Below are 26,797 nucleotides of genomic sequence, written 5' to 3' on the forward strand. Positions count from 1 at the left end.
GAAGGATTTGGGTTTTATTCAAGGCAAATATACTTGGTCTAATTTTAGACAGGATCATAATTTTACTAAAGAAAAACTTGATCGAGCCACAGCCAACTCTGAATGGTGTGCAGCTTTTGGGGGGGAGAAGTACAAGTTCTAGCATCTCCTACTTCAGACCACTATCCTATTTTGATAACAGTTGGGCAACATAATGATTGGTCAGGGAAACCTGCTCAGCTTTGCAGATATGAAGACAGTTGGTCTTTATTTACAGATTGTGAAGAAGTTATCCATAATGCTTGGCAAATGCATGGGAGGAACAAGGAAGGCCTCACAAAGATTAATACAAAACTTGCAGGTTGCCTACGTGCTGAAGCAATGGAGTTACCAAAAAGAGTATGCTTCTAAAGCCAGTCTTAAGCAGAGGAGGAAATCTCTTAAACAACTTCAACAATCTGTTACTGCTGAATCAGTACAACAACTCCGAGAGTTACAAACAGATATTGATAACCAGCTTGAAAGAGAACATGTGAAATGGAAACAAAGGGCAAAAGAGAATTGGCTACAGAGAGGAGATAGAAATACAAGATTCTATCACCTTTGTGCAACTCAGAAGAAAAAGAGGAACAATATCTCCAAGATTGTTGATGATACTGGCAAGACAATTTCTGATCAAAAGCAAATAGGAGAGGCTTTCACTCAGTTTTTTAAAGGACTTTTTGCAACTTCCAATCCAAAGCAAATGGAAGATGTGATTAACACTGTTAAGAGAAAGGTTACTCCTCAAATGAATGAAGCTCTCATAGCACCTTTCAGAAAAGAGGAAGTTGAGGAAGCTGTTTTTCAGATGGGCCCTTATAAAGCTCCAGGACCAGATGGATATGGGGCTTGCTTTTACCAAAAATATTGGTCTGTGATAGGGGAGGAGGTTAGTGATGCCATTCTTGACTTTATGCACTCTGATCATGGTATAGAAGACATCAATTTTACCTATTTAGTGATGATCCCTAAATGCAGCAACCCAGTGAACATTACTGACTTTAGACCTATAAGTTTATGTAATGTGCTTTACAAAATCATTACTAAAATGTTAGCCAATAGACTCAAATAGATTCTTCCTTTTATAATTTCTCAAAACCAGTGTGCTTTTGTACCTGGTAGGTTAATTTCTGATAATATTTTGGCTGCCTATGAAACTTTGCATGTTATGAGAACTAAGATGAAAGGAAAAAAGGGCTATATGGATTTAAAATTAGATATGAGCAAAGCCTATGACAGGATTGAGTGGAATTTTCTGAAAGAAGCTATGGTGAAGATGGGTTTTGATGTTAAATGGATTGAGCTTATTTTGAGGTGCATTTCTTCTTCATCCTTTTCTGTGTTACTAAATGGTGTCCCTCAAGAAAGTTTTAAACCTACTAGAGGACTTAGGCAGGGCTGTCCTTTGTCTCCTTTCTTATTTATCATATGTGCTGAGGTGTTAACAGACCAGCTCCAAGCAGCAGAACAGAAAGGGCAGATCTCAGGGGTTCCAATTGCTAGAGGACAGATGAAGCTGAGCCACTTATTTTTTGCTGATGATAGTATTTTATTTTGTCAAGCTAATATACAAGAGTGGGTCAATTTAAATTAGATTTTTGTATAGCTATGAACAGGTCTCAGGACAAAGACTCAACAAAAACAAGACTTCATTATATTTCAGCAATAATACAAGGCAAGAAACAAAACACTATATTCTGCAAGTTGCTGGGTTGAGAGCTGCATCAAATATGGAAAAGTACTTGGGTTTGCCTTCAGTAATTGGAAGATCAAAAGTCACAGCTTTTCAAGGTATAGTTGAAAAAGTGTGTAGAAAACTTGAGAATTGGAAGGTTAAGTTCCTCTCACAAGCTGGTAAAGAAATCCTCATCAAGGCTGTTGTTCAAGTTATTCCTACCTACAGTATGAATGTGTTTTTACTTCCAAGAACTTTATGCAATAAGTTGAATTCTCTAATTTTAAATTTCTGGTGGGGTACTAATGACAAAACTACCAAGATTCACTGGAAAGGGTGGGATAGTTTGAGTAAAAACAAAGTAGCTGGGGGACTTGGTTTCAGAGATTTGCTAGCTTTCAATTCTGCTTTATTGGCCAAACAGGTGTGGAGGATTCTGAAAAATCCCACCGCCTTAGCAGCAAAAGTTCTCAAGGCTGCTTACTTCCCAAATAGCTTTATTTTGCAGGCTAAAGTTGGATCCAGACCTTCTTATACATGGAAAAGTATCAGCTCAGCAATCAACACTGTTAAAGAGGGTATGATTTGGAGAATTGCCAATGGAGAAGATGTTAAAATATGGCAAGATAAGTGGAATCCAACTAATAATTCTGGCAAAGTAATGTCCCCTGTAAAAATATTGTCCTCGAATGCTAAGGTAACAGAGCTCATTGATCCTAATACTAGATGGTGGAACATGCAGTTGCTTCATGACATTTTCTGGATAGAAGATAAGCAACAAATCATAAGAATACCTGTTGCACAGACCACTCATTTAAGGGACAATATAACATGGAAGTATACAAGCAATGGCTGTTTTACTGTCAAGAGTGCCTATCAATTGTGCAAGCAAATGCAAGATCAAGATAAAGGAGAAACTTCAATAGCAGGGCAGAATAAAGTTTTATGGAAGCATATATGGCAAATGCAAACTAAAAATGCTGTCAAAGTGTTTATTTGGCGTGCTTGCAATAATGTTTTACCTACTAAGCAAAATCTGTATAAGAGGAAGATTGTAGATGAACCTTTATGTCCAATTTGTCAACAAACAGAAGAAACTCCAGGGCATGTTTTATGGGCTTGTTCATCTGCACAGGATGCATGGATGCTAGGAAGCAGGAAAATGCAGAAAGCTGCAATCACTCATGATGAGTTTGGAGATATCTTTATGGATATGTTACAAAGAATAGGCAAAGATGAGATATGTGTGTTTGCAGAACTGGCTAGAATGCTGTGGATAAGAAGAAATAAATTGTTGTTTGAAGACTATTTTGTAGCACCTTCTATTTTGATGCAGAAAGCAAAGCAGGCGTGCACTGAGTTCCAATAGCTGCAACACAAACAATGCTCACCGAGAAGTCATGGCAATGTGGATCAGATAGCCAATGATCTTTGGTATCCTCCTAACTCAGATTGGATCAAGATAAATTGGGATATTGCAACAAGGGAAAGCAGCCAAACAATTGGAGTGGGGATTGCAGTTAGAGACTCCGAAGGGGATCTATTGGTTTCATGTATGCAACCAATAATTTTCTGCACACAAGCTACTATGGCAGAGGCTAGAGGACTAATATCAGCTGTGAAGCTATGTAAAGAACTCGGTTTACAGCAAGTTGTTTTTGAAGGAGATTCATTTCAGGTTGTTAATGCAGTAAGACATCACCAACAAGAGAATGGTATGCTCCAATACCTTGTGGAAGATATTCACTACCTCATGGCAGATACAAGATGGGAGATTAGACATGTCCGAAGGAGGGCCAACCAAGTAGCTCATCAGCTAGCTCAGCAAGCACTCCTTCAAAATTTTGAGGTTATCGATATTGAGTTTATAAACCCTTGTATTAGTGCTCTAGTTATGGCAGATAGAACTAGATTTGGTTTTTGTCTTAGTTTAGTAAATGTAGAACAAACTAATGTAAATGCTGAAGTTCCTGTAGTTTTTGATAATGTCTTGAATAATGTAATGGCTGAATGCCACAGTGATGGTTTTTGAAATGAAGTTGGAGGTTTAAAAAAAAAAAAAAAATACACGTCAAGGAAATTTCAAAAAAAAAAAAAAAGTAATAATTTTGATAAATGCATTATTGTATTAGGAAACGGGGCGCTCCATATCCAAATTCCCAATTGAAAAAACCCGAAGTCTAACCCGCCCCCCTCTTCCTCACTCTCTCACTCTGCGTCTCTGCCTCGCAGCCTCTCTGCCCTCTCACGCGGCCACGGCCCACGGCGTTGCACTGTGCACATCTCGCCGTCGACCCCTCAGCCTGATTCCCCTCCCTCTCGTCGTCTCCCTCAGAAACACAGACCCGCTCTGTCGCCGTTGCACCTCCCCTCACGGCCTTACCTCTCGACCCGTTGGCCATCGCACATACAGCCCCTCGGCCACTCTCTCAACGCCGCACTGCCCTCTCTGTCTCTCACCGTCTCACTCTCACGCAGCCCTCCCATCTCTCACGCAGCCGGCAGCCCCTCTCTCACGTCTCTCTGTCTTCGACGGTAATTTTTCACACTTATTTTTTTTTTCATTTCACTTATTTAAGTTATTTGAAATTACTTTGAAATCTGGTATGAATCATATGAACAATCTTTGGAACGGTCTCGGATGTGTATATCTCTTGCCATAATCAGACTTTATATATAGCTAGTGATCTGTAATATCTATATGTGAATGTGTGTGTGCGTGTGTGTGTGTGTGTGTGTGTGTGTGTGTGTGTATTTATATGTAAGTGTTGGTTGTTTTTCATGAACTTGGATGCAACTTTTTATGAATGTTTGTGTTAATCCAAAGTAGTTTGCATGGTAGCCCTCCAAACTTTCAGATTGCAGGCTGCCTATGTTTAGTTATAGAGGTAAGTTATTTTGCTATAACTCTTTTTACAACCCTATTCCAAATGGAGAGTAGTATGTAGAATTTGAATTTAAATAAATTTGAATTTTAATGTTTTTAATGAAATGAAAGTATCACATTAAGTTGTAAAATAATTATATGAATATTTTTCTTATTACTTACAATATGTTAGTAGCAATGCACAACATTTTGAGGGATGTTACTTATAAACAACTTGATGGAATCTCATCTTCATACATAATTACCCACGAAACTTCCCAAATAATTACCCACAAAACACTAAAAGTCCCAAGGAAGGTGACAGAAAAGACTTGTTCGAAACTTCCCAAATAATTATTAGCGACTAAACGCTCAAATGGAGGTCTGGGTTACAAAAATCAAATTCTGTTTTCTCGTTCTTGGGCACAAAATTTACAAATAAACAACAAAAAAATGGTTTCAGTAGAAAAAATAAAACAAAACAAACCATAGATACAGATCCAAACCAAAAGGAAGGAAAAAAAGAGAGGAAGAAAAACAGAGATAAGTCGACATATTTGAGATTGAACAAAAACGAGTACCATACTGACAGATTTGAAAGCAAAAGGAGTTAATACAACGATTCAAGAGCAGAGAGAGAGAGAGAGAGAGAGAACCATACAGGCAGTTAAGGAGTTAGGAACTTAGGGTTTCGGCAACCCTCATTTGGATTAAGATCAAATATTTCATAACAAATCTCAGTTGCATTAACAACAGATGAAAGAAACCATGGCAGATTAAAACCGAATCACCAAGTCATTGGAAATTGAGAGACGAAAACGATAATCATACCTGTAAATCTAGGGATATGAGGTTCTGCGATGGCACACACAGAGAAAGCAAGAGAGAGAGTGGCAGACCTCCATGGGCAATGGCGTGAAGCTATTAGGGGTCTTCGAGCTTGGTGATCTATGGAGGTAAAGGTTGGGACTAGGGTTTCAGTGGTAAAGGGCTTGGAGTGGAAGTGTTCGAAGTGAAGAAGACAGTTCGGGACTTGGGGAGTTTAATCTTCAGAAGCTCAAAACGGCACAGCTTTGGCAAGCCTTAAGGAGCTAAACAACGTCACTTGTTTAAGGAGGGGGAAACGACATAGTTTAGTCTTATAAAAAGGGGCTGGGTAGGGGTGTAACGTGTCTGGTCCAATTCGGTATTGGACAAAATTTAGGACCGAACCAATATGTACCGGTTTTCCATTTTCAAAAACCGATTATGCACTGGTTACCACCCTAAACCAGTACTTCTGGTTTTACCGGTTCGGTCTGGTTTTAATAAAATGAAAATTTGTAAAAAAAATCAGTTCATAAAAAAAAAAAAAAAAAAAAAAAAAAAAAAAAAAAAGAAGAAGCTGCTTTAAAAAAATCTGTTTTATACTTTTATTCCAAAATCTGATTAGTACAAAAAACTCAGAAGATTGATGTTTAAAAGAACTCAGAAGATTGCAATATAAATGACAAGAAAAGAATTGCAATATAAATGCATGATCAGTACAAAAAGTCAAATCTTATATATCATATGATGTCTAAACACACACACACACACACAGAGAGATATAAGCTAACTGCAGGTTTTAATTGTTAGGGGAATAGATGTTAGCTTATCCTGATAAATCCAAATGAATAGATCCTCTCTGTGCAATAAAACATGTTATCTAGATCCTCTCTATGAAATGGTTTGAAGACCAAGACTTGTTGAGACTGTTGAGGGCCTATGTTGTGTATGAAAATGGATGGAGGTAATGGAATGAGTGTTATGTTGTAATCTGCGCTGTACATAGATCTTCTCTCTATCAGTAAACTAAATCCAACATTCATGTTTATGGTTTAACATTTGCTACTTGAACCTTAGAACTTGTAGAACTTGTATAAGTAACATCACTGACATGCACACATGGAACAGGGGTTTGGTTTGGCTTGGCTTGGTTGTGCTCATTTAATCCATCGAACTGGGGTTTTGAAGTTTTTCTGAATATGTTTTTGTTTTTCAATCTGTTATAATCAATATAAATACGTGGAAAACAAGGCTGATTTACTCTTTATAGTTTAGTCTTTGAGTGTAACTATACCAGACAACTTAAACATTTTGGTATTATCTTATTCTTATTCTTGGTTCCCTCCATGCAATCCTCTTTTTTGTCCCCCTGCCTTTTTGCATGCTTCAATACAGTTTTTTTCAGGAGAAAATAAGTGAAGTCATTATCATTGATGTTCAAAGATTCTCTGTTGAAGTCATTATCTTTTTTTTTTCTAATCCTCTTTTGCTTTTGTTTTTGCCATAATTTCTCGAGTGAAGATGGTAATTACAGAGTCTGTAAGCTTTTACTCTTCCATTTGTCATGTTCTTAGAAAGCATTTAAATGTTTATATCGGTGATGATCCTTTGGTTGGCAAACGCTTGAGGCTGTTTGGTCAAATTATAGCCAAAGATGGTTCAATCTGATGCAATCCAAGTTGGAGATTTTGTGAGCAATCTTATTTGATAGAATGTTATCTATATTTATCTGAAACTTCACTTTTTTTTAATTCCCAGATAAGGTTGCAAAATGTCACCCGATTGTGGCACACAGAGCATGCTGACAAGCTCCAGCCTTGTCTAAACAACAGTGAAGACATCTGAACTGTGCTTTTGAGTTCAACGTATCAGGGTTTTGGCTCGTAATCTTCTCGCTGTGCGATCCCACTCAAAGGATGAGATCTTCAATCACTTCTTCTCCATGCCTTACCCGCTCCTTCTTAAACCCTAAATCTCTCTGCTTGCAGCCACAACTTCCCAATAAAGCACCCATCTCAGAGCCTCCATCTTCAGAGAATCCTAATCCAAACGCCTACTGTCCCCAGGAAATTGATTCAGAATCTAACTTTCCTGCGAAACCCACCACAGAATCAGAAGTTTCCATCAAAGCTTTTTCCCTAGAACCCAAACAGGTAGACGTTGCCGCAGAAATTTCTCAAAACTCGGTTTTGACTCAAACCCACGTGATAAACATTCTTCTGAGCCACAAGAGCAAACCAAGATTGGCTTTGAAGTACTTCAAAGGGGTCGAGAAAAAGCGAGGCTTTGTTAAAAGTGTGGATTCCTTCTTTGTTTTGCTGCACATTTTGGGGGGTTTTCCGCCGACCCATAAAGCCGCTCAAAATTTGCTTAATCAGTGCGTCTCGGGCGATTCTGATCCCGCCCCGGGTGTTTTAGTCGATCACTTAGCAGAATGTGCTAAAAGGTTCACATTTGGGTTAAATCCAAGGGTCTTTAATTATTTATTGAATAGTTATGTTAGAGCCAATAGAATAAAAGATGCTATGCTTTGTTTTGATAGAATGATAGAGAGTGATATAACTCCTTGGGTACCCTATATGAATATTCTTTTGACGGCATTGGTAAGAAGAAACTTTTTCAATGAAGTGCGAGAGATGCATAATAAGATGGTATTGAAAGGAATTAGCGGTGATTGCTATACAGTGCATGTGATGATGCGTGCGTGTTTGAAGGAAGGGGAGGTTGAGAAGGCGGTGGAGTATTTTATAGATGCAAAGGCCGCAGGTGTAGAACTTGATGCAGCAGCATACAGTATTGCTATTCAGGCAGTTTGTGCGAGACCTGATTGGGGTTTGGCTAATGGGTTCTTGAAGGAAATGAGAGAAAGGGGATATGTTCCCTCCGAGGGTACATATACTTCTGTTATTGGGGCTTGTGTGAAGCAAGGAAATATTGTAGAGGCAGTGAGGCTTAAGGATGAGATGTTGAGTTGTGGGAAGCCAATGAATTTGGTTGTGGCAACAAGTTTGATGAAAGGGTATTGCGTGCAACGTGATCTGAATAGTGCTTTGGATTTGTTCAATAAGATTGGTGAGTTTGGGCTCTCACCAAACAAGGTTACATACTCAGTCTTGATTGAATGGTGCTGTAACAATGGGAACATGGAAAGGGCCAACGAGCTTTACACCCAAATGAAAGACAAGGGTATCCAGCCAAGTGTCTTTAATGTGAATTCCTTGATCCGTGGATTCTTAAAATCTCACTCTCTTGAAAATGCGTCCCAGTTGTTTGATGAGGCTATCAAATGCGGTATTGCCAATGTGATCACATATAATAATCTTTTGTCATGGTTCTGTGAAGAAGGTAAGGTTAATGAGGCTCAAAGTGTATGGGAAAAGATGATCAGAAATGGTGTGGTGCCCACTGTAGTTTCATACAACAACATGATACTTGGCCACTGCAGAGAAGGGAATATGGATGTTGCAAACAGTGTATTTCTTGAGATGGTGGAAAAGGGCTTAAAACCTAATGCGATCACGTATTCTGTTTTGATGAATGGGTATTTCAGAAAAGGAGATACTGAACATGCCTTTGATTTGTTTGACCAAATGGCAAGTGCAAATATTGTTCCCACAGACTTCACATTGAACACTATTATCAATGGCTTATGCAAAGTTGGCCGCACATCTGAGGCAAGGGATAGGTTGAAGAACTTTGTTGATAGGGGTTTTGTTCCCATGTGTTTGACTTACAATAGCATCATACATGGATTTTTCAAGGAGGGTGCCATCAATTCTGCATTGGCTGTATACAGAGAGATGCATGAAAGTGGAGTTTCCCCCAATGTTGTGACATACACGAGCTTAATTGATGGGTTTTGCAAAAGCAATAATATTGATCTTGCTCTGAAAATGAGGAATGAGATGAAAAATAAGGGTCTTGAATTGGATGTTATCGGATATAGCACTTTGATTGATGCGTTTTGCAAAAGGCGGGACATGGAAAGTGCACGTGAACTCTTCTCTGAACTGTGTGAAGTTGGTTTGGCTCCTAATACAGTTGTGTACAATATCATGATTAGCGGCTTCAGGAATCTAAATAACATGGAAGCGGCCCTTGACTTACACAAGAAAATGATAAATGAGAATATTCCTTGCGATTTGCAAACTTACACGACATTGATTGATGGATGGTTAAGAGAAGGTAAATTGCACATTGCATCCGAAATTTACTCGGAGATGCTTTCCAAGGGTATTATGCCTGACATTGTCACCTATACCGTTCTGATAAATGGTCTTTGTAACAAAGGACAGCTAGAAAATGCACATAAGCTTTTGGAAGAGATGCATGGGAAGTGCATGACTCCTAGTGCTCTTATTTATAATACTTTGATTGCTGGACACTTTAAGGAGGGGAATCTGCAAGAAGCTTTTAGACTACATGATGAGATGCTTGACAAAGGTGTTGTACCTGATCAGAATACTTACGATATTCTTGTGAATGGGAAGGCCAAGGGAATAAATACTCTTGCTGCAGATTCATGACCGTAAGTAATTGGTTCACTGGTTATGGCGTATGGAGACGTTGCTAAGAGGTTCCACCATTTCAAAGACGGGTTGTGCTCTTGCCGGGATTATTGGTGAACAGACCGAAATTTGAGGTACTATTTTCCCTTTTTTTTTTAAAAAAAAAACTTTATGGGAAGAATATACACTGAAGTTTCTATTATGTCTATCTTAGGTGTGAATATATTATTATATTCCATACACCAAAGAAATCTCAATATGTTAATCAAGCATGTTATTAATATCAATTCCTTTGATGCAAATTCTGAAGTTCTCTTCAATTTTTTCTCTTTTCCTTGTTGATGGTCGGGATAAAATATGCAGTTGGGTTCTTTAAATCTTTAGCTCTAGCTTTTTACATGGCATAAATAAAGGATGATTTCTCTTCAACTGGAAAAATCTGAGAAGAGTCCAAATAGAACTGTCTTGGTTGCTTTTATCACAATTTTGGCCATATATATCTGAAGCAGACGGGAGATTTCTCCTTTTCAGTGTTTGCTATTGGTGGGGAAATTTGAATCACGTGTAATTGCAGTTGTGCGTGTCTAGAGCCAGGAACTGCCATAATTTTGGAGTAAGGTATCTGTTTGGAAATTGTAATGCAATTGAATTTGACGTTGTTTGTAGAAAGTAGAGTGGGTGGTGTTGTGTATTTTGATTTACATATTGAAATGCTTGAGTGGATTATGACCAGTGTTATTGAATAGGTGCCTAGGCTCACTTGAATGGCAAAGCGCTGAGAGAAAAGTTGTTCTTGATCTTAAATGAATGCCAAAAAAGAAGGAACTGTTGCCTGCAAAGTGGCTCGAATTAAAGGCTGTAGATTTATACACAAGAAAAGAACCCTTAATGAGGGTTTTTAGTATTCACTATATCCTGCACTGGAGAGAGAATTGGTTGAGGCTTAAACATCTCATTAATCATGGGTAGGGCTGTGCATAATGGGCTGTAAGCCCGATCCGTCCGAAAGACCCGACTTCCCCAACCCGTGAAAGATGGGTTCATCGGGTCAAATGCCCGATAGCGGGTTTTAGGAAACACAACCCGTCGAAACCGAAAACACTACCCTTGAGACAAGAACACTACCCTAGCCTCCCATCTCCAACTCTCTAGAACTCTCTCGACCATAGCCTCCCACCTCCAACCCTAGCTCTTGGCTCGTTCCTCTGGCTCCGATAGAGCATGAAGAATAGCTTGCTCGCCAACTATAAAGAACGTCGATTCTCTTGGTCACTTCGATTACTACTTGGAAGCTAGCTTTGATGTCGACACACTTGACCTGGAAATTTTATTATGCAATCTCACGGGTCTTTTTCTTTCCCTTCGTTTGTTTTCCTTTGAGTTTTGATTTTCCCAAGAAATTTCTACATGGATCTAACAAATGATAAGGCTTTTGTGGGTTTTTTTCTACAGATTTGGAGTTCTCTGGCTATTTTTAATTTTTTGGTTTAATTAGTCTTCAAGTTTCTGAAATCTGTGGGTTTTTTTTGTCCCTGTTTCAATAGAATATATTGTGGTTTTTGTTGTTTGGCTCATGAGAAAACGAAGGAAAAAATAAGTTACGGCGTTGAGTAAATAAAATGAAATGGGCTACTGTTGTGGAGGACAGATACATGCTGCAGATATGACCTAAAGAAAATGAAATGGGTACAACACAACGGTATTTCTCAGAATTAGAATCTGTTGTGGCTCATGAGAAAACGAAGTAAAATGAAGAAACTCACATTAAGAGGCTCTTCTCCCACATATAAAATGAATTCCACTTTCTTAGATCCCTCGTTACAGTCTCTCATGAATCAACACCAACTCTATCATCATGGATTCACGGCACTGTATGAAGAAGAAGAATAAGAAGAAGAAGACGGGTTCGACCCAACCAGAATAAACCGGATCGGATCGGTTTGGCGCTCTCCAGGTATGCGGGTCGGATCGGATCGGGTCTAAACCCGGCTACAGCTGGTCGGGTTGCAGGCCTAATCATGGGAATAAATTTTAATTTTGTTTTGTTTTGTTTTTAAGCTGTTATTTCATTTTGTACTGATATCTGCTTTCCTATATTTCATTTATTCGCCCCTCCCTTTTATTGACTGGTCTTGCAAGCTGGGTTTTGGTTCAAAATTCAAATGACTGGATTGGTATGAATTTGTGACAAATGCAAAATTTTCACTTGAGTATAGCTTATCTCGGAATGTTTATAGGTCCTTTTTATGTAAGCCTGTTTATTCATCTTTACAAAATACGAACTTCCGAAATTTCATGCAGGTCTTAGTTCGGTGATTTTGAAGGTAAGGCCATGGCGCTTCCTCACCCAGAAAGCAGTGAAGAAAACTGCCCACAACATGTCTAAATCATTATTAGAAGGAGCAAGATCACTCTCCCCAGGATTGATAATTTTTTACTCAATACTCTTGGGTATTTTGTCCGTGAATTGACCTCGACGCAAACAGCAAGAACATCCTCTTTCCCAGCACTGAAGCTTTGTTTTTTCTTTCCCAACACTGTTCTTACATAGTTGATTGGTCTGATGTCAATATATTTGAACTTTATTCATTTTTTTTAAGTCGAAATTGCATATTATGAGATTATAAATATCAATTTTCAATTATTAATTACGTTTAAAATAGAGAAATGTTTACGACTTTATCCTTTTAGACAGTAGGAGAGACCTCTCCCTCCCCCACCTTCTCACACCCTTGAGAGGTTTTTCTATTTTTATTATTGTTTTATTTTAATATTGTGCTGACGTGTGATGATCACATGTTCATTGATTGATAATAATGATTAAGAAAAATGATATTTGTAATTTTGGACCGTACAATTTATGTGTGTGTTTATTTTTTTGTAAATAAGTGAATAAATTTGGATCCATGTGAATTCTTATTTTAATGGTAATCTCTATTTTTTTTAAATATAGTTCGTGAAAATTACACATTTCAAGATTGTATATAACATTATTTCATAACATATTTAATGACTTTTTTACAAATTTTAAATTATTATATTTTAAATTCATAATAGTTTTATAAAATGATCTTATTTTTATAAATATTACTTCAGGCGTAAGTAGCTCTCTTCAAAAGTTTTCCATTAGAAAAATGGTAGTATGTCCCGTAGATTTGCGCATTTATTTTTATCACTCGTATATTTAACTTATTTTTAATTTTTATTTTACTTAAATAAATAACTATTAATATATTGATATATATATTTTTTTAAAAAATATTTAAAAAATATAAAAATAAGGAAAAATTAAAAAGTATAATTTATGAGTCGTGTTGCGGATCAGTCAAAATCTTAACAGTCTGGCCACACTCAAAAGTGTGCAAGTGACGTGCACTTTTCTTACAAAAAAAAAAAAATGAAAAACTGAAAAACTATTCAAACCACTACGAGCGAGCGAAAACCGTTCAGTATAGTGGAAAAACTCCTAGCTCTCCATCTTGTGCTCAAGTCGTGAGCTCATCGTCAAAGGTCCCCAAAGTCGCCGATGTACACTGTTTCGTGCTCACCTCACATTGAGCTCATTGCTCATTGCCAACAGTATTTTTCAACTGCATTTGATTTTGCATTTTTCTTGCTTCATCTGATTTCAACTGCCTTTGTTTCACTTTTTTCTTGCTTTATCAAATTTCTTCATTTTCCAGGTTCTCTACTTTGTATTCATCCTGAAACAAATCATAGAAAGCACGAGGTCAATAATACAGAGAAACCTTAAATCATAGAAATCACAAACATCCTAAGTCAATCGAGAACAGATTAATAATCTCACGGCAAGTGTTGAAAACTTGAGGCTTCGAGATGAAACTCGTGTGAGAGAAGAGCAGGAATAATTGATGGGTTTTTGCAAAAGCAATAATATTGATCTTGCTCTGAAAATGAGGAATGAGATGAAAAATAAGGGTCTTGAATTGGATGTTATCGGATATAGCACTCTGATTGATGCAATTTGCAAAAGGCAGGACATGGAAAGTGCATGTGAACTCTTCTCTGAACACTCTGAAGTTGGTTTGTCTCCTAATACAGTTGTGTACAATATCATGATTAGCGGCTTCAGGAATCTAAACAACATGGAAGTGGCCTTTGACTTACACACAAGAAAATGATAAATGAGAATATTCTTTGCGATTTGCAAACTTACACGACATTGATTGATGGATCGTTATGTAACACCCACTTCCCGTAGGTTAGGAGTGTCACGTACTTTTCATAAAAATAAAATCCGGCAAGAGATCTCAAATTTCATAAATGAAATCAGCAATTTATTTTGTAGAATAGGTCTAATAAAAAGTCTTCCAAAAACATTAAATGAAATAAACTGAACGAAACTCATGTCAATAAAACATGTTTTATTTTAGAAAGTCTGAACAAAAATTTAATGCTCCTACTCCTGGCTTGCCTGCTCGTATTCATCATCATCAACTGGGTGGTTTAAAATATGAAAATAAACAAAAATGAGTCGAAGATTCAGCAAGAAATCTATCACAACGTAAACATACTAAATATAAGGTTTTCATAAAAACTTTCATGCTGAGAGTTTAAAATCCTGATTATTCATACTGATGCTTGTGCTATGCATGACTGTTTAACTGAATTAACTGACTGATCTGACTGATTAATCTGACTGATCTGATTTATCTGACTGGCCAACACACTTAACCCTGTGTGCGAGGTTGTGCACTGGCCCCACATCTCGCGACAGCAAGGGGAGCCGTTGATAGTATTCTGACATACTATGGTGGACCACGACTGAGTTCGTGGCTTGCACATCCACCCTAAACTGAACTGCATTGGTACCATGCATCTGAATGACCATCTTATTAACTGATCTTATCTTATCTTACACTTGAACTTAAGATGGCTTGCGTGTTTTATACACATGAGATGCATGACATGATACATACATAATTATAATTTCTGAATCTGAACATGATGCGGAATGACATGATCGTATGCTATACTGGATGACATGTTTGCATATGACATGAGTGGTTCATAAATAATGGCTAGAAATGAACTGGCTTGAATACTAATTATCTATAAACTGAACTGTGATGATCCTAAACTTGTGATCAAATTACTTACATCACTGCGTTTCTTTTTGAATAATACTTCGTAACTTGAGACCTATATGAAATAATAACTATCACTAAATTGGTTTGAAATCACATAAGTACTAATATCCTACTTAATTAAATTTACAATCTAAAAGATAGTGTTAAACAATTCAATAAATCTTGGTATTTAAATTACTTAAAATACTTATTTATAATTTAGATGAATACTCAACTATTTCAAAATAATTCATAAAACCTAAATTCTTAAACTAAGTTTCATTTCTTAACAAAATTATTAAATCTTATAAGAAACCTAATAAACTCTATTAAATATTCTTAACATCACAATTTTATTAAATTCTTAACATAATAAGTTTATTAAATTCTACTACATAGACAAATGAATGTTAACAAAATACTTGCAAAACATCCCTATAAAATAACATTTGACTACTATATTTATTTAAGAAAAACTGACTTTTAAAAAATGTAAAGCCCAATAAAATTAATAAACTGCTAATAAAATAAAATCAAATACAGATTTAAATACAAGTTCATTTAAAGTAATTAGGATAGTTTCTGTAAAAACAACCTAGCCCTATAACATATTATTATTACTACCAGAGCCCAACAAAACAAACTCAACACACGCGCATAAGGGCCTAAGGCCTAAGGGCCCATCAAAAGAACCCACGGGTTCAACAAGAACCGAAACACACGGCTTAATTACAAGGAAACAGAGAGTTCGAGAGAGGGAGAGAGGTTCTGCGAAAGGAAGACTCACCGAGAGAGGGCTGAGTGCGACGGTGGCTCCAGGTGGCTGGGAGTGACTGGCGACGCGACTGGGAGTTCCTATGGTGGTGCGGCACCGCGTGAGGGAGAGAGAAAGAGAGTTTAGAGAGAGAAACTGTAGGACCGGAACAAAAGAGAGGGAAAAAGAGGAGGCTGGCAGCGGTCAACTTACCGAAAAGGAGTGGCTGAGCTGGGGCTGGGCTGGTCGGCACCTTCTGTGACTCCGGAGAGGGGGTTCGGCGCCTCTGAGCAGTGTGGAGTTGCTGCGGAAAGAAGTGGGTGGCTCACGGTGTTTTTCGAGTTTTCTCCTCTCGTACACGAGGTAAGCCAGATTTATAAGTGTAGAAGATAGAGAAATAAAAGGAATCTTAGAGGAGTAGAGATGTGCATGTGACTGAGAGTGTAGACGTGCGGAGTGGAAATCGTTACTCACTAATAGAGTCGGTTTCCACTAGAATTTAAATTTACTAAGCTAGGGATAAGGCTGAAAATAAGGTTAGGATTTCAAATTCGACAGAAAGTGGGATGAAACCTACGGTTTTGTGGTTTAAAGTGTTTAACTAAGAGGCTAAAACCAAAAGATAAGATTCGGTGGAGATAGAGAAAATAAACTTTAAATTTCAAACCAAACCTAGTGAACGTAAATCTGATGTAATATAGAAAATCATTATTAAAAACAAACTCTAGCAATTTTAAATAAAATCATAAAAGTAATTATATAAAAGTATAAAGTAAATATAAATTCTGATAAAACTATAATCATAATAATAATAATAGAAAAACTTTTACTAGGAAATTTACTCATATACCCTAAATTCAAGACTAGTATGTGACACGTTAAGAGAAGGTAAATTGCACATTGCATCCGAAATTTACTCGGAGATGCTTTCCATATTATGCCTGACATTGTCACCTATACCGTTCTGATAAATGGTCTTTGTAACAGGTTGAAACGTGTTATTGTCAATTGGACCAATACAAAGAAGATTCGCATGGCTCCTGCGCAGGGATGACATGCGCAATTTGAAAAATTGTACAATTTTTTTTTACCTAGATAAGAAAAGTCTGTTAGTTATTTTGGCCTGCCAGACAGTGCATCCTTGTTAATTTACTCTCTCAATCTTTTGCCGCTAATATTGTTCTTCTTTTGAAGGATTCACTAATCAATTTCCATGCTTCAGTATCTTCTCCAAGGACTTGAATCTTCGGTGATGATTGAGATTTCTAACCCTCAGCCTATTTGGCTCTTTTTAATTTTTGGGTGCCGTCTTCAGTCGTTCTACCATGAGAGCATATATATATATATATATATATATATATAGGTGCGTCATATGGACTGCTATTCCTGAGGAGGTGAAAGAAAGATTCTTTGAAGCTGAAAAGTGAAAACTTTTCTCTTGTATTTATTTGAAAAAACTCTACAGTTTTTACTTCTGAGGAGTGAGGATACTCAACAATTGCCCCTAACCAAACTCTACGTTTCTGTTTGGTAGTAGTCCCAAAATGGTTGCCTTTGAATAAAAAGAGTTTGGGGAAGATTTGTAATGGAGTGTTACATCAATGGATTGTGATAAACAAAATTGGACTGATTAATAAATGTTGGGCATCTAAAGCTCATAGATTTCTCCATCGACGCATGTGGTGCATGCTAGTGGGTGATGAGTGAAGGCCGGCGCTTTAATCACAAAGTGATCTTACAAAAATAAATTTATAAATTAACATATATTCATATTATACGTTAGAATGGGCATATCATTCTCATCCGTATAGTCCTTTTAAGAAATATTTAAAGTCTTGTTCTAAGAGAGAACATAGTGATCTTGTAAATGTATCTATAAATTAAACCAACAGAGTATGTTACAAGGACAAGTATATTAGATTATATAAAATTGTTCATTGAATTATGGTCGGTTTCTATTTAGATCATAGATGAGTTTGAACTATTAAAGAAATTATATTTGCAGTCTTAAAACGTGCAAACCCAACGCATTCCTTTAAAAAAATGAGTCTACATGAAAAAAGTTATTTTTTTAAATAACAAGTCCCATCATTTTTAAAAAATAATACATGATACTTGAACATACTAAAACTATATCTTCATTACTCAAACTTTATTCTCATAATTTTTCACAATGATTTTCATGATAATTATGCATGTGAGAGAATACTATTCTTGAATATCAATTTTAGTATGGATACTTGTCATTTCCTAATCATTCCTCCATATTGGGTCTCTTTCGTAATTGAGATTTGTTAGGAATATAAAGAGAATATGCAAAAGTAAATTTAAAAACTGATATGATTTTATAAAATTTATTAGATTTACTTTATAATAAAAAATAATTTTATAATCTGATGTATCACATCAAGGTACGTCAGTTTGCAATTTATTTTTGTGTAATATTTTTGTGGTTAAAATATTTCTTTAACAATTCTATTAGATATTCCATCATCTAGTATACTATCAAGAAAAAAAATATTAATATAATATATTTTACAATATTTATTATTGTTTATACAAATCTCCCAAATATAAATTTATATTTAATCGATATTATCAGACATTTTATATATTTTTCTCCGTTACATAAAACATGTTAGGGAGTACCACGTTTGACAACCATACAAAACTTTTTTTTTTAAGTTCCTTAATTTTTTAAATGAAATTGAATTTTTGTTAAAAACAAGTTAAAAATTTGAAAGATACATTAAAAAAATTAATTTATGGCCATAAAAAAATTTGATCTCCTAGACTTTTAAATTTAATCTATATATTAAATATTAAAATTAGAGATATTTGTTGTGATTCATTCAAAGGGGGAAAGAAAACAAAATGAAACAGAGTCCAGATGAATGAGATAACACTTTTAGAAGAGTCAGTGGGCACTACGCGCCCCTCCTTTTTTTAATCACCGAGAGTCCAAGTTAAACTTGGAAAAGAGGTATAAAAAAAATGTTTATTATTTATACAAATTTATTTTAAAAAATGTTAAATACAACCGGTTGGAACAACAGCCGGGTAAATGCTGCCCACTTGGTCGATCTCCTTATTTTCATTTTTCTCTCCTCTATTTCTTTTCTCGGCATCAACACTCTCATTTTCCCATCGCTCTCTCTCTCTTCTCTCTATCTCCCCCCCAAAGAACTACATTCCAGAGGCTTCTCAATTTCTCCATTCTTTCTCTTCTTCTCTCCGTCTCACATCCACAATCATCTCTATCACCGTTTGCTCATCTCTTCTTCGTTGATCGGTAAGCGTTTGATGAAGCAGTAAACAGAAGCCAAGATGTAGAACGAAGAGGGGGTTATAACTGAGCTTTACATTCCTAGAAAATATTTGGCTACAGACAAGTTGATTACATCAAAGGACCATGCTTTCGTTTAGATCAATGTTGGGCATTTGGATGAGAATGGCTGCACAATGGCCATTACTCCACCTTTGCTCTACGTGGATTCATTCGTGCTCAAGGAGATGCTGATAGTGTGTTGGATCATCTCTAGCAAAAAAAGAAAGTCGGAGCTTGAAAACAATAGATCAAGGGAGAGAGAATATAATTGATTTCTATTTTTGAAGTTCTCCTTGAGGGTAGAAAAATGTGGTTGAAGAATTTTGACTCCTTTTAGTCAGTTACTATGGAATATTGCGACCTCTTTGAACTGCCATGAATCAAAATGTTTTACGTTTCTGTGCTAAAAAAAAAATGGCACTTGAGAAGGAAAGGGAGAGAGCAAGGGAGATTGAGACGGAAAGGCTAGAGAAGGGTGGCGTTGGTGGCATTGTTCCTGCTTTGACATGGGTCCTAGTTGGAATGTTAAGGGATTGCAGAGCCTGAGTTGCTTGGATCGAGTGGAGGCTGAAGAAGATGAAGAGGTAGTGGCATCACTGGCATGGGTCCTTTGCCTTTTAATTTTTACTTTTTGCTTTTCTAATTTTTGTTTTTCTTTTTAATTCCACGCAAGGCCGATTACCTCCTGGTTGTTCCTAGCATCACTGTTTTGTTTTTGTTCTAACAAAACCTAGCTATTTTCCCCCCTTTTAGCTCACAATCGCAACACACACAAATCTATTAGAAAGAGAAGCACAACGGCAAAAAGAAAAAATCTTGATTCTACAATGATTCATTTTCTCGTCCCAAGCCCAGACCAGACATTAGACAAGCTGTAACGACCCAATCCTATATTTTTAGGGATAAATTATGGATAATTTTATTAGGCTCAATAAATGAGTTAAAGCCCATAAAAGAGCTTATCAGATAAGTTATATTTATTTTAACCTAGAGTTAAGGCTTCATTAATTTTTTTAAACTCCAAGCTTGTGAGTGTTAGACTCCAAACACTATTAGCATTCTAGATTCCTCTTCATAATAAAATCCCTAACTAACTTTCCTCCATGAACTCCAAGCCATGCACGTCTTTCATCATCAAAGTTCACTAGGATTACAACTCTACGTAACCTCTTCACGTTAAAACTTCTTAAACCAACAGTATACAATATATACCTGCTTCTCCCTCCCCCACCCTGATTTTTCTTCTCTCACAACATAAACCTGAAGCAGCCGCACCTCATACCTCACGTTACAACCAAGACCAAAACACCTTGCATGTCTCTCTCTATTAGTCACACATGCACGTCTCTACGTCTATTAATACACTTCATGCAAGCCCCTTGCACATACTGCCTTTCATGCATCCTAGGGTTTTTAGAGCCGCAACAGCCCCCACTACCAAAACTCCTCAACACCGTGAACCCTCACCCCTACTCAAGACCATCGTTCCACCTCTTCTACACTCCTAAATGGTCACCACAGTAACCACCAGACACGTCCTGCAGCCTAGCCATCCAGTGCCACAGGAAGCTTCTCCACACCTCCTCCCTCAGCCCTGTAGCACGCCAGAAACCACTCACCATTCCCTCCACCATAAACCATCGAAAATAACCTCACTGCCGAGTTGGTCCACGTCTTTTCCTCCACTCACAGAACCACTGCACGACATCAGGAACCCACTGCACCACCTGGCCGAAGCCAAGCCAACCACATCGCAACTCCTCACTCAGACCACCAACGTGCCCAGCCACCGAAATGGCACTGCGGAGTACTCTGTTTTGCACCATCAAAAATAGAGGATTTTTCTTCCCACCGTGAGCCATTGCCCAGCCACCCCACGGTACCAACTCCCTCCACTTCGTCACCACACTGCATAGAGAGTGCCACCCGGCACCTCACGCCACCCCAAGCCACTACTCTCGCTTGGTAAGCTCACACCGATCCTCCCCATGCATAGCCTCTCGGCGTTTTTCTTCCCTCCTATAATCTCCTTCTCTCATCACTAAGTCTCTCTCTCTCTCTCTCTCTCTCTCAAGCTTTCGGTTTCTCTATTTCCCTCCAGTCTTGAGCCACTAATGAACCACCCATCTCCGCCGTGAAGCACCACCAAGCCGGAAAGCCACGACCATTGTCATGTGTAAGCCTCCTCTAAATACATGAATAACATGAAATATTAAGTGTATGTGGGGTTAAATTATGAAAATACCCCTGCCTTTTTAGGATTAACAGTTGAGAATAATTTAGTGTTAGGAAGATTTTAGGTTTAGGAAATATAGGTTATTTTAGTAGTTTAGATTTTAAATAAAATCACACGTTTAATTAGAAATTTATGCAAATTACGTGTTTATTTTTATAGGCAATTGATTACATGCTGAAAATAGTGGATTAGAACTGCAAGGTAAGTAGCATGATCATACCCTTAGATGTATATACGGTAAACGACATGTTTTATATAAAAATATATGCATGTACGCCCTCCATTGGAAGCCTATTTTTACGTACCCAAGTCATGATAAAATTATGGAAATCCATAATTTTATCGTGAAGAATTATGTATTAAATTATTTATGAAAATTCATGATTTTATGAAAGGAGTTATACATCAAAAGATTTATGGAACAACATGATTGTATGTGAGAGTTATGCATTAAAATATTTATGAAAAGTCATGCATGATTTTGTGTGAAGATTTATGCATCAAATATTTATGAAAAATCATGATTTTATGTGAGGAAACATGTATCACGGAAATTTATGAAAGAATGAGATTTCATTTGAAATCTATGATATGATATGACAAGATATGAGAAGTATGCATGCGATTCTTTTGAAATCTATGATATGACAAGTATGCAAGTATGATTGTGATGAAATATGAATGATAAGATATGCAATGGCCTATGTTATGATATGAAGACGGTACCTATGTTATAGGCATATTGTATTGTCAGGTTGTACATGCTGGTAGTGTATCCAATATATCTTCCTTATGTATGGATTTCACAACCCGCGACCACGAGCTAAAATCAGAATCTACTTAGATTCACTAACCCTAACTCACGGGGGTCAACAGTGGGAATCGGCCTATGATAAGTGAAAGATAAGTTCATGTTTATATTCATGTTATTTACGTATGTATTTATGAGTATGCATGTTTTTCACGAAACCTTATGTTTATTATGTTTACTGTATGCTTTTTTGCTTATTGAGTATTCGACTCATTTTTTTTATATTTTTATATTTTTAAACCACCCCAGGTGATGACATTTATGAGGATTAGACTGAAGGACAGGACTTGACTCAGGGAGGCAAGGCAGAGGCCTAAATATGTTTACTTTATGATTAAAGGTTTAAATAAATTATTTTGATAAGCGCATGAGATTTTAGTATTTTTTTTAAATAAGTGCTTCTGCAAACTCTATTTTGGATTTTAAGTATTTAATAAGGTTCGTTTTATTTATGAAATCTTTTGCATTTGGCGCGTCATTAAAAGAAAAGTTTTTAGTCAAGTTTAGTAGCACACTGGCTCCCCGAAAATTCTAAAAATGTCTTTATAGGGGAGCGGGGTGTTACACAAGCTCAGCCCGTTTGTAGCTCAATAGGGTTCATCGTTCTAGCACCCTCTATGGAATTCTCTCTTGCAACTTTATTTGTCTTTCTCTCAACTTTTAAGTGTCAAAATAGTAGAGGGATACCAGATATTAGACAAGCTCCAGCCTCGTCTAAACGGCAGTGAAGACATCTGAAGTGTGCTTTTGAGTTCAACGTCTCAGGATTTTGGCTCGTAACCTTCTCTCTATGCGATCCCACTCAAATGATGAGATCTTCAATCACTTATTCTCCATGCCTTATCCACTCCTTCTTAAACCCTAAATCTCTCTGCTCGCAACCACAATTTCCCAATAAAGCACCCATCTCAGAGCCTCCATCTGTAGAGAATCCTAATCCAAACGCCTACTATCCCTAGGAAATCGATTCAGAATCTAACTTTCCCGTGAAACCCACCACAGAACTAGAAGTTCTCATCAGCGCATTTTCCCTAGAACCCAAACACGCAGACGTCGTCGCAGAAGTTTCTCAAAACTCCGTTTTGACTCAAAAGCCCACGGGATAAACATCCTTTTGAGCCACAAGAGCGAACCAAGATCGGCTTTGAAGTACTTCAAAGGGGTCAAGAAAAAGCGAGGCTTTCTTAAATGCGTGGATTCCTTCTTTGTTTTGCTGCACATTTTGGGGGGTTTTCCGCCATAAAGCCGCTTAAGATTTGCTTAATCAGTGCATATCGGGCGATTATTGTCCCGTCCCGAGTGTTTTAGCCGATCACTTAGTAGAATGCGCTAGAAGGAAAGCATTTGGATTAAACCCAAGGATCTTTAATTATTTTTTGAATAGTTATATTAGAGCCAATAGAATAAAAGATGCTATGCTTTGTTTTGATAGAATGATAGAGAGTGATATAACTCCTTGGGTAACCTATATGAATATTCTTTTGACAGCATTGGTAAGAAGAAACATGTTCAATGAAGTGCGAGAGATGCATAATAAGATTGTATTGAAAGGAATTATCATAGCGATTGTGATGGGAACCAAGGTGGACCTAGTCTTAAAGATCATTTGCAAATTCCAGATGGGCCAATTACAAGATCAAGGGCTAAGAAGATCAAGGAATCAATGCACGAATTGGTGCAATCCACTTGGGATGAAACTAGCAAGAGTCCAACACTCAAGATAGGCTTGAAGAAGGAGAACCAGCTTTGATCCACTTTATTCAAGCTATGGAAGACATGACTTAGAGATACGGCCTATTGTTATTGGAGGCTTCTAATTTGGTTAAATGATTTATTTTATTAGTTTAGAATAAGTGGGCTTGAAGATGCTTGGCTCACATGTCTTATTTCTTATGAACTATGTTTTTGGGAAGGCCTTGTATTTTGGCCAATGGCTTATCTGGAAAGTTACATTTTAGGAACTAGGGTTTCATCAATTTATTGTAGGGGTTACTGTAGCTGTGGGTACTGTAGCCGGTACTGTTCATCAAGGGTAATTTTGGGTAAAATGGGCTTTATTTTGGCTAGGGTTTTGATTAGGTTTGGGTTTAAAAACTCTTTGTAGCCTCATTTGAGAGATCAGAAAATATTGAATTTTATTTGTGAGTTGAGTTTTCTCCTCTTGTTCTTGATTGAACTCTTGAACTTATCAAAGGTAAATCACAACTTTTGTGGCGTTCCTCCTTTGTAATCTGGGTTCTTGAGACGGGTTCTTCAACGGGTCTAGATTTTAATATAATCTAGGTTCTTGAAACGGGTTCTCATCGGGTCTAGATTCTCCATCCTTGACTTGATTTTTGGCTTTCTTGAGGAGTTTTCAAATTGATTGTGGGTTCAAGGGAATTCATTCCCACGGGTTCATATCATTTGGTATTCAGAGCAAGGTTTCCAATCAGGTCTTATTCTATCTTTTATTTCTTGCATATTTAATTCTAGGGCTTCATTGTTCTATGATTGATTACAAAAAAAAATAGTGGTGGTTAGCAGATTTCTTCACTATTGTTAGGGTTTCTGAAATTCATTGTTCTAGGGTTTGTGTTGGCTGAAATCTCTTGTTCTAGGGGCTGCCGTATATCACTTGCCCAAGGGTTTTTGATTTATTGTTAGGGTTTTCTCAACTGCTTATTCTTGATTGTGATCAAATCAGTTGGTGAAAGGAAAAGAAAAGAAAAGAAAAGAAAAGAAAGGAAAGAAAAAAAAAATTCCGAGATTTTTTTTCCTTGAGCCTTATCATCAAAGGGGGTGATTCTAGTTGGTATCTTGTCTTATTGTTAACTGTTTCATTCGTATAATTTTCTTGATTCACGTGCCATTTTTTTTTCATTCCTTCCGTGTTTCTCTTGTTCTTGTTTCTTGGACCTAATTACTAGTTGGGATAAAACAAGGTTGCTTTGTCTTGATTGAGTCAATTAGTTCTTAAAGAACTGGAGTGGAAAAACTCTTGAGGTAAAAGGCAAGAGAGTGTGAGACTATTATCGGAAAAAGCCAATTAAGAGTGAAACACGAGTGGAATGCCATTATTCGAGTGTAAACACGTAAGGGAGTGTGTGAGGTTTTTCCACTAACATTCATTTGTGCAGCACTTTACAATGTCTCATCGGAGTGGCTCTTTACCAAAGGAGATGGTAGATAACTCATCCTTTGTGTTGCAATCCATGCAACAACAATTTGAGCGGTTGAACTTGGTGATATGTGATGTGAGGGATAGGATGGATCATCAAGAAGTGGTAATTAGAAATTTACAAGGCATGAGAGATAGGAGGAGGAGTAAACCTTGTATTGAACATAACTGTAAGAATGAAGAGTATGGTGAGTCTCTTGTTGCCAGGCATGCTCTCAATATACAAATTAAGATGGATGATACAGAGAAGCAGAGCGAGAACATTTTTCATACTAGATGCCACATCAACAACAAGGTATGTAGTATGATCATTGATTTGCGGAGTTGTATTAATTTGGCTAGCACTACTTTAGTTGAGAAATTGAATTTACCTACCTTAAAACACCCTAGACCATACATGTTGCAGTGGTCGAGTGATTGTGGGGAGGTTAGGGTCAATAAGCAAGTGTTAGTTACTTTTTCAATTGGAAAATACCAGGATATGGTCCTTTGTGATGTAGTACCTATGCATGCTGGTCATATTTTGTTGGGGAAGTCATGGGAGTATGATAGGAAGGTGATCCATGATGGGTTAAGGAACATGTACAGTTTTGAAAAGGATGGAAAAACAATCAAACTTGCTCCTTTAACTCCAACACAAGTCCATGGGAACCATTTGAAACTGAAAAATGAGGTTGCTCAAAAAAGAAAGAGTGAAAATGAGTGTGATCAAAAAAGAAAAAGTGAAAAGGAGATTGAGCTAAAAAACAAGAGTGAAAGTGAGATTGAGAAAAAAAGAAATAGTGAGGCCGAAAACGAGAGAGAGAGTAAAATGAGAGAGATAAAAGATGAGGGTGAGGCAGAAACCTCAAGAGAAAGAGAGAATGAGTTGAAAAACAGTTGTCAGGTCGACAGTTCAAAACAAGGTGAAGGAAAAGAGAGTGAAAAGCAAAAAGAGAGTGAAAAAGAAAAGAATTGTGGAAAGAAAAGAGAGAGTGAAGAAAGTGAGAGAAAAACGAAAAAAAAAGTGAGTTTTTATGCTAAGGCGAGTTTTTATACTAACGAACTTGACGTATCTTTGCCTAGTGTTATTGTCTTTTTGTTGCAGGGATATGAGGTCATGTTTCCTAGAGGTGTGTTTAGTGGATTGCCACCTATTAGGGAGATAGAGTACTACATTGATTTTGTGCCAGGTGCGACAATTCCTAACCGACCTTTCTTTGAAGAACATGAGTCTTTTTCACACTTGAAGGGACAAGGTAAGTCGTTGACTATAATGCATGCTAAGCGGGAGGACTGTGTTGAGACTTTTCCTCATGTATTCAAATACACACAAGGTATGGAAAATTTCGTACTTGATGCTTTAGCAAGAAGGTACGTCCTTATCTTAATTTTAGATGCAAAATTGTTGAGACTTGAATATAATAAGGAATTGCATGCTAATGATGATGACTTTGCTAGTGTGTATGGAACATGTGAAAAAGCATCGTTTGGTAAGTTCTATAAATTAGATTGGTACTTGTTTAGAGGGAATAGATTTTGTTTGCCAACTAGTTTTATGC

The 26,797-nt window shown here is 37.0% G+C and overlaps 1 protein-coding gene, 1 non-coding gene and 1 pseudogene across 3 annotated transcripts; all 3 read left to right on the forward strand.

Annotated features, from left to right (window-relative positions):
• The first annotated feature begins 7,067 nt into the window (after positions 1 to 7,067).
• Positions 7,068 to 12,425, forward strand: LOC121257167 (pentatricopeptide repeat-containing protein At3g54980, mitochondrial-like). Of its 2 annotated transcripts, none has more exons than XM_041158075.1 (2): positions 7,068 to 10,011; positions 10,624 to 10,843. In XM_041158075.1, exon 1 carries the CDS (start codon positions 7,286 to 7,288, stop codon positions 9,893 to 9,895), a length of 2,610 nt encoding a protein of 869 aa, XP_041014009.1. In that variant the 5' UTR covers positions 7,068 to 7,285; the 3' UTR covers positions 9,896 to 10,011; positions 10,624 to 10,843. The 2 variants fall into 2 exon arrangements, with proteins under 2 accessions (XP_041014009.1, XP_041014008.1); XM_041158074.1 differs by lacking the exon at positions 10,624 to 10,843 and adding an exon at positions 12,179 to 12,425 and having other exon boundaries at positions 7,069 to 10,011.
• A 4,279-nt stretch (positions 12,426 to 16,704) lies between these two features.
• On the forward strand, positions 16,705 to 16,807 carry LOC121258909. Its single transcript, XR_005939461.1, has one exon. It is a non-coding gene; the product is annotated as a U6 spliceosomal RNA (small nuclear RNA).
• Positions 16,808 to 19,048: 2,241 nt separating this feature from the next.
• On the forward strand, positions 19,049 to 19,945 carry LOC121257170 (annotated as a pseudogene).
• The last annotated feature ends 6,852 nt before the right edge of the window (positions 19,946 to 26,797 follow it).

The sequence above is a fragment of the Juglans microcarpa x Juglans regia genome, chromosome 3S (assembly GCF_004785595.1).
Source record: "Juglans microcarpa x Juglans regia isolate MS1-56 chromosome 3S, Jm3101_v1.0, whole genome shotgun sequence".
NCBI classification, from domain to species: domain Eukaryota; kingdom Viridiplantae; phylum Streptophyta; class Magnoliopsida; order Fagales; family Juglandaceae; genus Juglans; species Juglans microcarpa x Juglans regia.